This window comes from Theobroma cacao, chromosome 6, assembly GCF_053813885.1.
Source record: "Theobroma cacao isolate CCN51 chromosome 6, ASM5381388v1, whole genome shotgun sequence".
In the NCBI taxonomy this organism is placed as follows: Eukaryota; Viridiplantae; Streptophyta; class Magnoliopsida; order Malvales; family Malvaceae; genus Theobroma; species Theobroma cacao.
Window position 1 is genome coordinate 22,806,533 of NC_142644.1, and position 11,940 is coordinate 22,818,472.

At 33.1% G+C, this 11,940-nt stretch overlaps 1 protein-coding gene and 1 non-coding gene across 2 annotated transcripts; one reads left to right on the forward strand and one right to left on the reverse strand.

The window, feature by feature from the left end:
• Window positions 1-5,898: 5,898 nt before the first annotated feature.
• On the reverse strand, window positions 5,899-6,003 carry LOC148762188 (small nucleolar RNA R71). Its single transcript, XR_016027293.1, has one exon. It is a non-coding gene; the product is annotated as a small nucleolar RNA R71 (small nucleolar RNA).
• Window positions 6,004-11,070: 5,067 nt separating this feature from the next.
• LOC148762189 (uncharacterized) lies at window positions 11,071-11,631 on the forward strand. Its single transcript, XM_088807657.1, has one exon. The coding sequence runs from the start codon at window positions 11,071-11,073 to the stop codon at window positions 11,629-11,631; it is 561 nt and encodes a 186-aa protein (XP_088663783.1).
• Window positions 11,632-11,940: the final 309 nt, after the last annotated feature.

Sequence of the window (11,940 nt, forward strand, 5' to 3'; positions counted from 1 at the left end):
TGTCGACGTATTCCCTTTTCCTCACATAATTCTTTAAACTGATCAGATAGGTATTCACAACCTCTATCTGTGCGAAAAACCTTAAGTTTCCTTTCTTTCTGATTTTCAACCTTTGCTATAAAGCGTTTAAAACAATTCAAAGCTTCAGAACGGTGAGACAACAAAAATATGGATCCATATCGTGAGTAATCATCTATGAATGTAATGAAATAGGATGTGCCATTGCGTGCCTTTACATTCATAGGCCCACAAATGTCTGAATGGACAAGTTCTAGAATATGGGTGGCCCTTTTAGCCTTCCCAAAAGGCTTTCTGCTGGACTTACCAGCAAGACATGGCTCATATGTAGGAAGTTTAACTTTGGTGATTAAGCCCAACAACCTTTCTCTAGCCAATCTGAACATTTTATTTTGACCAATATGTCCTAATCTAGCATGCCATTTCACATAATCATTTATAACATCAGAAGAAGACTTTGAAACAAAAGCAACATCATTATTAGAATCCAAATCTAACATAATCAAACCGTCTTTAAAATAACCATGACAAAAAAATGTGTTTTCAAGAAAAATAGACAAACTATAATTCTCAAAGGTAAAATTAAATCCTAAATCCATCAATGCTAAAACTGAAAGTAGATTACATCGTACAGATGGAGAATAAAGCACATCATGTAGGAGTCATTTTTGCCCATTGTGCATTGTGAGTTGGTAAGTTCCTACTTCTAAAACCTCTTCCTGTTCTCCGTTCCCCATCATGACAAAGTGTCTACCCGTTGTAAACGATGGTAATCTACATATCCTGCACGGATGCAGGTTATGTGCTTAGTTGCTCTTGTATCTACAATCCAACCAAGGAGAGAATGAGCTATAAACACATGAGAACATACATAAGTTCTAAAGCGGTTTGAAGGACGAACCTTCTTAGGCTCAGTGAATTCCTAAGCAAAATGTCCCTTCTTACCACAGTTAAAGTATTTCAACTTGGACTTATCCTTTTTCTCACCATGCTTGCCTTTTTGGCATTTGGTGACTCCATCACTTTTGGGCCTTAGATTTCTTGTCATTCCCTTCTTTTGTTGTCTTTTTTCGCTGGGGAACATACCCTTAATGATTTCCAACTTGAGCTATCAGGGTAGTGTTGTGAATAGTTTCTTTACGCTTTGCCTCAAGCTCTAAATGGCGAGAAATATCATTAAAAGTCTTTATTCCTCATTATGTGTTAATACAAGTTTAACATGTCCCCATGAGGACTCAGGGAGTGACCTGATGACAGCTAAGACCTGCTGCTCATCTGTGAGATCATGACCAGCTGCTTTCATCTCTCTTATCATGGTTGACATAGCCCTTAAGTGTTCAGCCATAATGTGCTTGGAGTCCATCACATATTAATTGAACCTTAGTGTCAAGGCACGAAGCCTCGTAACTGAGGTCCCACCATATTTGAATTTTAGTTGTTCCCACAATTGTTTGGCAGTTGTGAAGTTCTCAAACTCCCTAATGAGATCATCATGCATGTAGCTTAACATGGTAAAACGTGCACTACGGTCTCTCTTATACCAAGTGTCATAAGCCTCTTGGTCAAGACGATGCTGGGCTGTGTTTCAGCTTCAGGTGGGTTCATCTCTTTAGTCAGGTGATCGAGCAACTCTTGCTCATTGAGAAGTTACTGAACCTTCTTATGCCAGATATCATAGTTTTTGCCATCAAGTTTGGCACCTTTAGTCAAATTAGCAATAATTTGTTTTGAAGCCATATCACTACATTATTGCATAAGATTTAATTAGGCAAATATCTAATTTTCTAATCAATTAAGATTAGACATATTTAATTTCTACCTATATTACTAGTTCAAAAATTTCGCATGCATGCTAGTAATAATCACCAATAGTATAAGCATAAATTAAAATGTCTAATTTAATTTAACCTTGGATTATGGGAACAACTCCCACTATCCTTAAGCATAGGAACAACTCCCACGTACCACATAATATAATGAGTCCTACTAAAGAACCCTTTTATAGGTGCCCATATCCAAAAAAGAAAATATTATGCATACAAAAATAACACTAAGTAGATCATATTTTCAAATGCTTCCAAGAAAGACTATAATAGTCTCCTCGACAAAACACTCTACTTTTGCAGTAATTTTCAGGAAAGGCTAAAGGAGTCACAAACGGTCTCTCTTAAAACCCAGTCTCTTTTGACAAAACTACTAAGATATATAATCACCGTGCTGTTTTTTTGCATACAAGTTTACTTAACAAATAAGTAAAATAATTACACCATGCATTTTATAAATTTTACCTAACAAATAAGTAAAATAATTACACCATGCATTTCATAAATTTTACCTAACAAATAAGTAAAATAATTACACCATGCCTTTCATAAATTTTACCTAACAAATAAGTAAAATAATTACACCATGCATTTCATAAATTTTACCTAACAAATAGTAAAATCATACAAAATAAATTTATATGGTACATAGCATTTTACAACATATGTAAAATAATTGAATTAACAAACATTTGCTAAATTCATATATATATGTTTTGGAAGAAAAATAATTTCTAATATATAGAACATATAAAAAAATGTGGTTAATTAACACATTAATTAACTATATTTATAATGCATGTGAATTTAATAAAATAGTAACATGCTAAAAGCATAAATAATATTCTAATTTTTTTTTAAATTTACCAAAAAAATTTTGGGGTCATTATGTAAAAACAGAAACTCATGGGGCAAAAATGTAATTAAAAAAAAAATATCATTTGGTGTCAGGTGGCTGCCACATGAGGCCCTTTATGGCAGTATTTGGACCCTTTTGGTCTTTATTATTTGCCGCACCTTTATCTCAAGGATGCTTCTTTAGTGCAGTGGTTGAAAGATATTTTAAAGTCTTAATGACCTTCTTAGTGCAGGTTCGAATCCTACTAGTTGCATTTTCTTTTCTCAATTTTTTTTTCTTGCCATCCATAAGGCACCACGTGGCCTTAGACCAATGCACCTATTTGCACTAGATTAAAGCCTACTCTTTTTCATATCAGTTTCAAAATTAATCAGTATCAGTAATCATAATCAAAACAAACTTTCAAAATATACACAAATTAATAGGATGAAAGCAAGCTAAAACTTGCTCTGATATCATTGTTGGGATGTGAGCTTACCTTTTCAACAGATCATACCACTCCCTTTTTGATCGAAGAAGGTTGCCTTACAAATTCTCCTTTGTACACACAACAATTTCTTCATTCTCGTTGTTATGGAGTGGCTACTAGAGTCCTCCACAAGGAATTACACATTCCGAAACCCTCTGGCCTTTGATGGTGCCTCAAGAATGAAGAGAAAGAAAAGAGAAAAAACAATTTTTTGGTTTTTCTGACTTACAGAAGAACTTGCATTCACTCTTTTTCTGTGTGTTGAAACTAGTACGTCTATTCATTATTTATAAACGTATTAGGGATATAGAGATAGGATATTATATTTAAATTTAGACAAATTAATTTAAAAATAATTAATCCTTATTTAAGTTTAAACAAATTAAATTTAAATACAATGGATAGATAATTTAAATTTAAACAAATTAAATTTAAATTTATCATATTCCAAACATTTATTATTAATTATTCAATTAAGTTATATCAGAACATTATCTAATATTAATCAATAGAATATTAGTTAATTATTCACAAATAATTAATAAAGTTGCATGCCATGTGGACTGATAACTCTATGATATAGAGTTATTTAAGCTTAATTTTGATAATAATTTGGCTAGGTTTTTGTAGTAATGCATAGAAATTAGTAAGTTTTATTTAATTATTTTAAATTAGTTATTTTAGGTGAGTCAATCTAATCTTGGTTAATTTTATGTTTAATTTGGTATTAATGTGGTTAAGATAGGTTGTTATTGATTTATTTGTGCTTTTGTAAGTGTTTGAAAGAAGAATTTTAATGGAAGAAGGAAAGCAATTTCGAGGTGCAGACTTTTAATGTATATATTTCAGTATTTTAGCCATAAGTTTCTATACAGAGCTCCAAATGAAACGATTTCTAAACCATTGGAAAGATAAGAGAAATATCTACAACTTTCATGTTTACCACTTCACCCATTTGAGCTTGTAAAATGGTCAAAAAGCTTTTGAAGTTGACATACTGTAGTAGTCTTAAAGCGATTGCGATTTCTGTTAACTAATTTGGCAAAACTGCAACTTACATAGTTGGATAAGGAAATCCCAGCTGAAATTGACTTCTTTCTTCACCCAACTTGGTCTAACTTCAAAGCCTATAAAAACAACCTTTTAGAGAACTTAAAGAGAGAAGAAACACGAGATTAACAGCTGAGAGTCAAGCTATAGAGTCATTGAAGCTAAGAAGAATTTGCAGAATTCAGGGAGATTTGAAGATCAAGAATACAATTGTTGAGTTTTTCTATATTTTCTTTTATTCTCTTATTTTCTTGGTTTTGATTTTAATGTTTATATTTTATTCAATGATGATGTATAACTTGATGGGGAACTAAATTGTTTATCTAAGATTATGATTGAACTCAATATATAGTCTGAATTATTTATCTCTCTTTTACTTATGTTTGATGGATTTAAGTTGTTTATTTTATTTTGCTCTTAATGCTTCTAGTTGACTGGCCGCCAATTAGATTGAATTGAAAACCTAGGTTAAACCTTGACAAAGGAGATTTAGGTAGACTTTGAATAAAATAGCGTATGATCGAATACACTTAGTTGATTAGGTGGTTTGATTTGCATATAGGGTAGACATACACCTATAAGCCATACGTAGCCAGGATTAGAGCACAAACTTAATGAATTTTTCTTCAATTTAATTTATATAGGCATAGAGTAAATTAATTGAAAAATGTATTTTTATAAGAAACTCGACAGAGACTTATAAATAATTTAGGATTCTAGGTTAGCAACTTGATCCATTAAACTAAGTTAAGAGAGAGAGACATTAATAAGATAAAGTATTGAGGGATATCATAGTCTTAGGTCTGTTAATCATTAGAAGTAAATTTGCTAATAGAATTTAGATTAGTTTTAGTTTTAGTTAATAGTTTATTAAATTAAAATTTTCTTTTTTTATTTTAATTGTTTGGATAAAATTAGGGTATTATAATTTTAGTAGTTAACAGTAGGAATTAAACAATTCTCCGTGGAATTGATACTCTACTTCATTACTATATTACTTGTTAACGATACGTGCACTTGCGTGAGTAGAAAATTAAACAACAAGTTTTTGGCGCCGTTGCCGGGGAATTGATTTTTAATTCTTTTTTGTTAATATTAATACCAAGCATTCTTAATTTTAATCTAAACTTTTATTTTCTTTAATTTTTTTATTTTTTTCTTTTTTTTAGGTACTTTTGGTCGTTGTATGCGAAGAGCCCGAAATCTAGAAATTGTTCCTTTGATCCAAAAATCGAAAAAACTTTTCATAGACTTCGGAGGAAAAATAAACAAATTTTTGCTCCAAGTACAACCATGGCTGATCAACAAGAGGAAGAGACTAAGCCTTTGAGGGATTATACAGTCCCACAAGTACAAAATCTCCACTCTAGTATCCAAAGACCTTCTATTCAAGCCAATAATTTTGAAATTAAGCCATCAATCATTCAAATGATTTAGATTACTGTTCAGTTTGGGGGTTTGCCTAATGATGATCCGAATACTCATATTATATATTTCCTGGAAATCTATGATACATTCAAGGCTAATGGTGTTACTGATGATGCCATAAGATTGACGCTTTTTCATTGAGAGATAAAGCAAAAAGTTGGTTAAATTTGCTTCCTGCTGGTTCCATTAATACTTGGGATGATTTGGCTTAAAAATTTTTAGCAAAATTCTTCCCACCTGCAAAGTCAGCAAAGATGAGAAATGATCACTTCTTTTATGCAATTTAATTCTGAATTATTATGTGAGGCTTGGGAGAGGTATAAGGATTTGATTAGAAGATGTCCTCACTATGGATTACCTAAGTGGCTGCAAGTTCAAACTTTTTATAATGGTTTACTGGGACCTTTTAGAACTACCATTGATGTTGCCGCTGGAGGTGTGTTGGTCCCTATAATATTGGCTAGAGGGGGGTGAATAGCACAATTTGGCTCTTAACAATATTGGAAACTAATTTTCAGAACTTAAGAAAATAAAAACAGAGTATAAGATGCACAGTAATTTAGAGTGGTTCGGTCCAAGACCTACACCCACTACCTTGATTATCCAACCAAAGATTTTCCAACAAATCCACTATGGACCGGTGAAATTCACAAGCTTTCACCAAGCTTTATAATGGCTTTTACCAGGCTTAGCCAAAAACCTTTTACACTAGTTTTTCATAGGCTCAACTAAAACCCAATGTGGTTTTCCAAGGCTCAACCACAACCTACAACAATCAAGCTATCCCAAGCTTGAACAACCCCTTAGAGTGACTCCCTCACTCTAAGAATACAAGAGAAGTAATAAAGAAGTACCTATGATGTCAAACCCTACTTTGTAAAATAATTATAATGTCATTCACATGCTCGATAGAATGTTTGTATATTTAGGAAGTCCGAGAAATCGTTAAAAGACGATTTGCCCCTGATGGTACCATTAAGTCGATTAAGCCTCGAACTAGTTGAAATAGGAATTTTAAGGTGAAATTAAGAGTTTCACAGTTCAGGGATGACTCAAAATGGTAATTAGGAGTTCGAGGATCAATTCGGAGTCAAACCGAAATTTTCACTATCTAGGGGCAAAATTGTAATTTTTCCACCCACAGACAAAATTTGAGATTTTGAGAGAATTTAGATCACATTTGACAAATTGGAGAATGGTATGAGTATAAAGGATGAAAAATATGTCTATGGGCAATTTTTCAGTTTTTGGGGTAAAAATGTAATTTTTCACTTTATGGGGGTAAAAGTGTAATTTTTAAAAATTTACTCCACCAAAACTTTGGAAAAGTCTAGAAATTTCATGGAAGACATGGATAAGTGAAGAGGATTGAGTGGTAGAAAAAGAAAGTCAAAAAGATGGATAGAAAAAAATAAAATAATAAAATATTCAAAAGGCAAATAAAATAATAATATTGTATTAAGCCTATTAAAAGGCTTGAAAATTCCAGAATTCTTCATTGGGATGGTCAGCCAAAACCAGCAGGAGAGAGAGAAATAAGAACAAACCCTAGAGAGAAAATTCAAAGAAAAAGTGTGATTTTTCAAGAAATCACGTGTTTAAAGGTATGATTTTTCAAGCTTAGCTTAAGATTTATCATTTCCATGCCTTTCTCCTTATTTTCCATGGTTAAATTATGTGTTTTGATGATGGATTCAAATCTGATCATATGGGTTTAGAGAGAGAAAGTTGTTAGATTAATTTGATTTTGAATTATGTTAGTGTTTTAAGTTAGTTTAGCATATTTAGAAACAAAACAACAAGAAAAGAATTCATTTTCCTCCATTACCATTATTGGCTGAATTTTCTAGGGGAATATTGGCTGATGATCTTGATGTTTATTTGAGGAATTATGATGAATAATGATGAATTATGAGTCTAGAAAAATAATGGAAATTTTCGGAGCAAAAATACGAATTTTTACCCATTAGGGGTATTTTCATAATTTGCTATCGGGACTGATAATTTGTACCACACTGAGGGACATTAAGTCAATTTGGGTGCAATTGAGGTATAAAAACTGAAAAAAATTAATTTGGAGTTTAAACGGACGCGTATATCGATTTAATCGGGTAATAGGCCAAATTAGGTCAGCACCGCATTTAAGCGATAGTCGGATAAGTTGTATATCATATCATGCATATATACCGAGCCTGAATTGATTTTATAATGGTCAAGCATTGATGTGGTGAATTATGTATTGTACATTGTGGATAGGTGGTGAGCAAATTACACTGGTAGAAGTACAGAGATTGTGCTTGAAGACTGGGATTAGGAGTACATCGACTCCTAAAACTGTGAGTGGACAATTTATCGTCTTAAATATCTAGAGTAATTATACTTGTTTGATGCTTTTATTGAATGGTGAGTTTAAATTATAAAATATTATGTTTTCCAATTGAAATATTTTTTAATAAAAATGAGATTTATACTGGTTTTGAAATCAAATATTGTTTTGGGAAAATTGAGTATATGGAGACTCTGTTGAAATTTATGATTTTATATGTTATTGAAATTGGGGCTTATGACACTATGGTAGCATGATGGCTAAATTTTTGGGGTTGGCATGAAATATATGAACAATTTTGGATTGGTCTCGATAGACTGGATTAAATTTTATTCGCCATATTAAGCTACTGAAAATTTTATGGATCTGGTGGTATATTAAACGGTCACTGCAGTGGTGGCGGTTTTCGTGGACTGCCTATGAGAGGGGCACGGTAACTCAATTATATACTTACCTCCGAGGGGAGATGTTGGGTGAAATATCTCCTGAGGTATGATTTGAGTGCATCTCACGTTCGGGCCACCACGTGAGAGTGAGACTCAGCCAACGCCAAGGAACGGCTGTGTGTCAAATGTGAAAACATGTTTATGGGTATGGGTCATTGAACAGCCTTGGCGGTCTCAATGGGATACCTTGATGAAGGTACCCGCGAGAATGATTATGGCAGGGGCCAAGTTTAAGAAATTCATAAGCCGGGAAATTTTGATGAAAATAAATTGTTTGGTATAGATTGAAACGAAATTTGTGTTATGAACATTATTGAGATATAACGTTTTTATATTATCTCCATCTACTTGGCTTAGTTGCTTTTGATGGTAATTGTTTACTCACTGGGATTATGTAATCATAATCTCACCTCTCTTCCTATCCATTTTTCAGGCTCAGGACAGTTTGTTGATAGTTGATTAAGACGAGAATTAATCTCAGAGTTGCATCATAGGAAGTAAGGGTTCGTAGCTCTACACCTTCTTAGTTAGTTAGGGGTCCACGTGTCACTGTAAACGAAATTTCATACTTTAATTATCTTTATTACTATATGAATAAATTTATTTTACTCTTACGCTACAAAAGTTATTTTAGGAAGACTTTGAAAATATTGTGTTTTAAGAAAATAAAATATTTTATTTAATGTTTTTATTATATTCAAATAGCTATAATTTTACTTTAAACGAATGTTTTAGACTTCAAAATTTAATTTAAATCATGAAATATGTGTTTCCACTTACATATTACATTTTTACGGATTTCGAAATTTAAAAAAAAAATGACGAAAATGCCTCTGTGAGCTAGAAAATAATATTTTATTGTTTTGAGTTGGAAACAACTTATGATTTCTTGAAATGTGAGATTTAATAACTGTCGCTCACCAAGGAGATGCAAAAGTTGATGCTAAGCCTTGCGGGGTTTCGATCGGCATTCGGGGTAATGAGTGCTTATCGGGACGTCGCGGTGGCTGTCACGGGCCTGATAGTAGTTCCGGGTCGTGACATATGATCACTTACTTGGATCTAGATGGTACAAGATGAAGTGTTGAACTCTATTACAAAGATTGGCGTTTAAGTGCAGTAAGGTGCTGTGAAGCTTTTCTAGTTTTTTCTACTTTCTATAGCCCAAATCTCATTCAAGGCTTTAAAAAACTTGTTTCTCATTGTTGGAAGACCCTTTTATACTTAGAGATACAACTCTGATGGTAGTTTGACAGTTTAGGGCCGTTGGTAATAGTTGAGGATGAGTTCTAGCAGTTAATCTATCTTGTAGTGCTCTAGTTCAAATTGCAGACAGAGACCTCTTAGTCGACTGACTTGGTTGACTAAGTTGGTTCTGTTTCTAGTTTGCAGATTCTGGCAGAGAGCACTTAGTCGATTGACTTGGTTGACTAAATTGGATCTATTTCTCAAACTCTTCAGCCCACCATTTCTTCAATTTGAAATTTGGTTAACCAATGTTCTTCCTTGTTTCACCAATAAGCTTCCTCCTTGTTATTTAGTTACATCTTGTTGATTTTATCCCCCTTTTTCTTTCAAAAATACTATTTGAAGAGTCAATTAATTAATTTCATATATTAATTTCCTACACACTCAAGTAAAGGTATTAGACACAAATAAATGGGAATGTTTTATTATCATCAAAACTAATGGAGCCAACAAGGTGCACTTATGAGTAAATCCATTGATGAGGTTTATGATTTGCTCGAAGAGATAGCTTCTAATAATTATCAATGGCCATTTGAAAGATTGGGTACAAGAAAAATTGATGAAATTGATGAAATAGATGTGATAAACATTGTTTCTACACAATTGGCCTCCCTCGCAAAGAAAATAGATAAATTGAGTGTTAATGTTGTATAGAACTCCTTTATGACATGTGAATTTTGTGGGGAAGGACATTCCAATGACAATTGTCCCATCTATTTTGAGTTTTGTCAATTTGTTGGAAATACGCAACAAAACAATCCCTATTCCAACACTTATAATCCAGGTTGGAGGAACCATCCTAATTTTTCATGGAATAACAACCAAGGGTCCTCATCAACGGCAAAGTCAAACTTTCCCCTTGGATTTCCATCTAAAGCCCCTATGTTAGAGAACAAGCCTTCAATGGAGGATATGTTCATGTAATTCATGACAAAGACTGATGCATTCATGATAAGGACTGATGCCTCCATTCAAAATCAAGCAGCTTCAATTAGAAATCTTGAGATACAAATAGGCCAACTTGCCATTGCTTTAAATACTAGACCTCCAGGTACCTTACCAAGTGATACTGAACCCAACCCAAGAAGATAAGGTAAGGAACATTGCAATGCAATCACTCTCCATAATGGAAAAGAGGTACATAAAGAGGTAAGTAATCAAGCATTAAATCTTGAGATTTCAATTCAATTTGATGAGAAAGAAATTGAAAAAGATGCTAAAAAAGAAATTGTGGTTGAAAAATCTACTGAAAATTCAAAAGAAAAATCACAATCTGCCCCACACCTCCACCACATTTTCCTCAACGTTTTCAAAAGAAAAAACTTGACAAACAATTCCAAAGATTTCTTGAGGTATTTAAAAAACTGCACATTAATATTCCTTTTGCTGAAGCTTTAGAACAAATGCCAAGTTATCTTAAATTCCCGAAAGACATCCTGACCAAAAAGAGGAAATTGGAAGAGTTTGAGACAGTTGCACTTACTGAAGAGTGTAGTGCTATAATCCAGAACAAGGTTCCACTAAAGCTTAAAGATCCAAGGAGTTTTTCTATTCCATGCACTATTGGTAGTTTTAAAATTTCTAAAGCGTTATGTGATTTAGGTGCTAGTGTTTCAATAATGCCTTTATCTATTGCCAAGAAACTTGGATTTCAAGAGATACAACCTACAACAGTTACTTTGCAATTAGCAGACAGAACAATCAGGCACCTAGTTGGGATTATAGAGGATGTTTTGCTTAAAGTTAGGCATTTATACATTCTGGTAGACTTCATTGTGCTCAAGATTGAAGATGATGTTAAAATTCCTCTTATTTTGGGAAGATCATTCTTAGCTACAGCTAGAGCATTTATTGATGTGAAGAATGGCAAAATAACTTTTAGAGTTGGAGAAGAGGAAGTGGTTTTAATTTGTTCAATGCAACTTAGTATCCTTACACAGATAGTTGCTATAAAGTGGATTTAGTTAATGAGGGTAAAGGTAAGCCTATTCCACCACCTTCAATGGAGTAGGCACCCATTCTTGAGACAAAACCACCACCACTTCCCAACTATCTTGATTTTGTGGTTGGACAGCGAGTAATACTTTCTGATTCACAACTCCATCTTTTACCATGGAATCTTAAACCATTTTGGGGGAACAACTTTAAGGTAAAAAAAAATTCATCCTTATGATGTTATCAAGATTTATAGTGGACTTACTGGAGTAGTCAAGGTCAATATAGAAAATCTCGAGCCGTATAAAGTAATGCAGAAGAGGGTACCATAGTCAAGC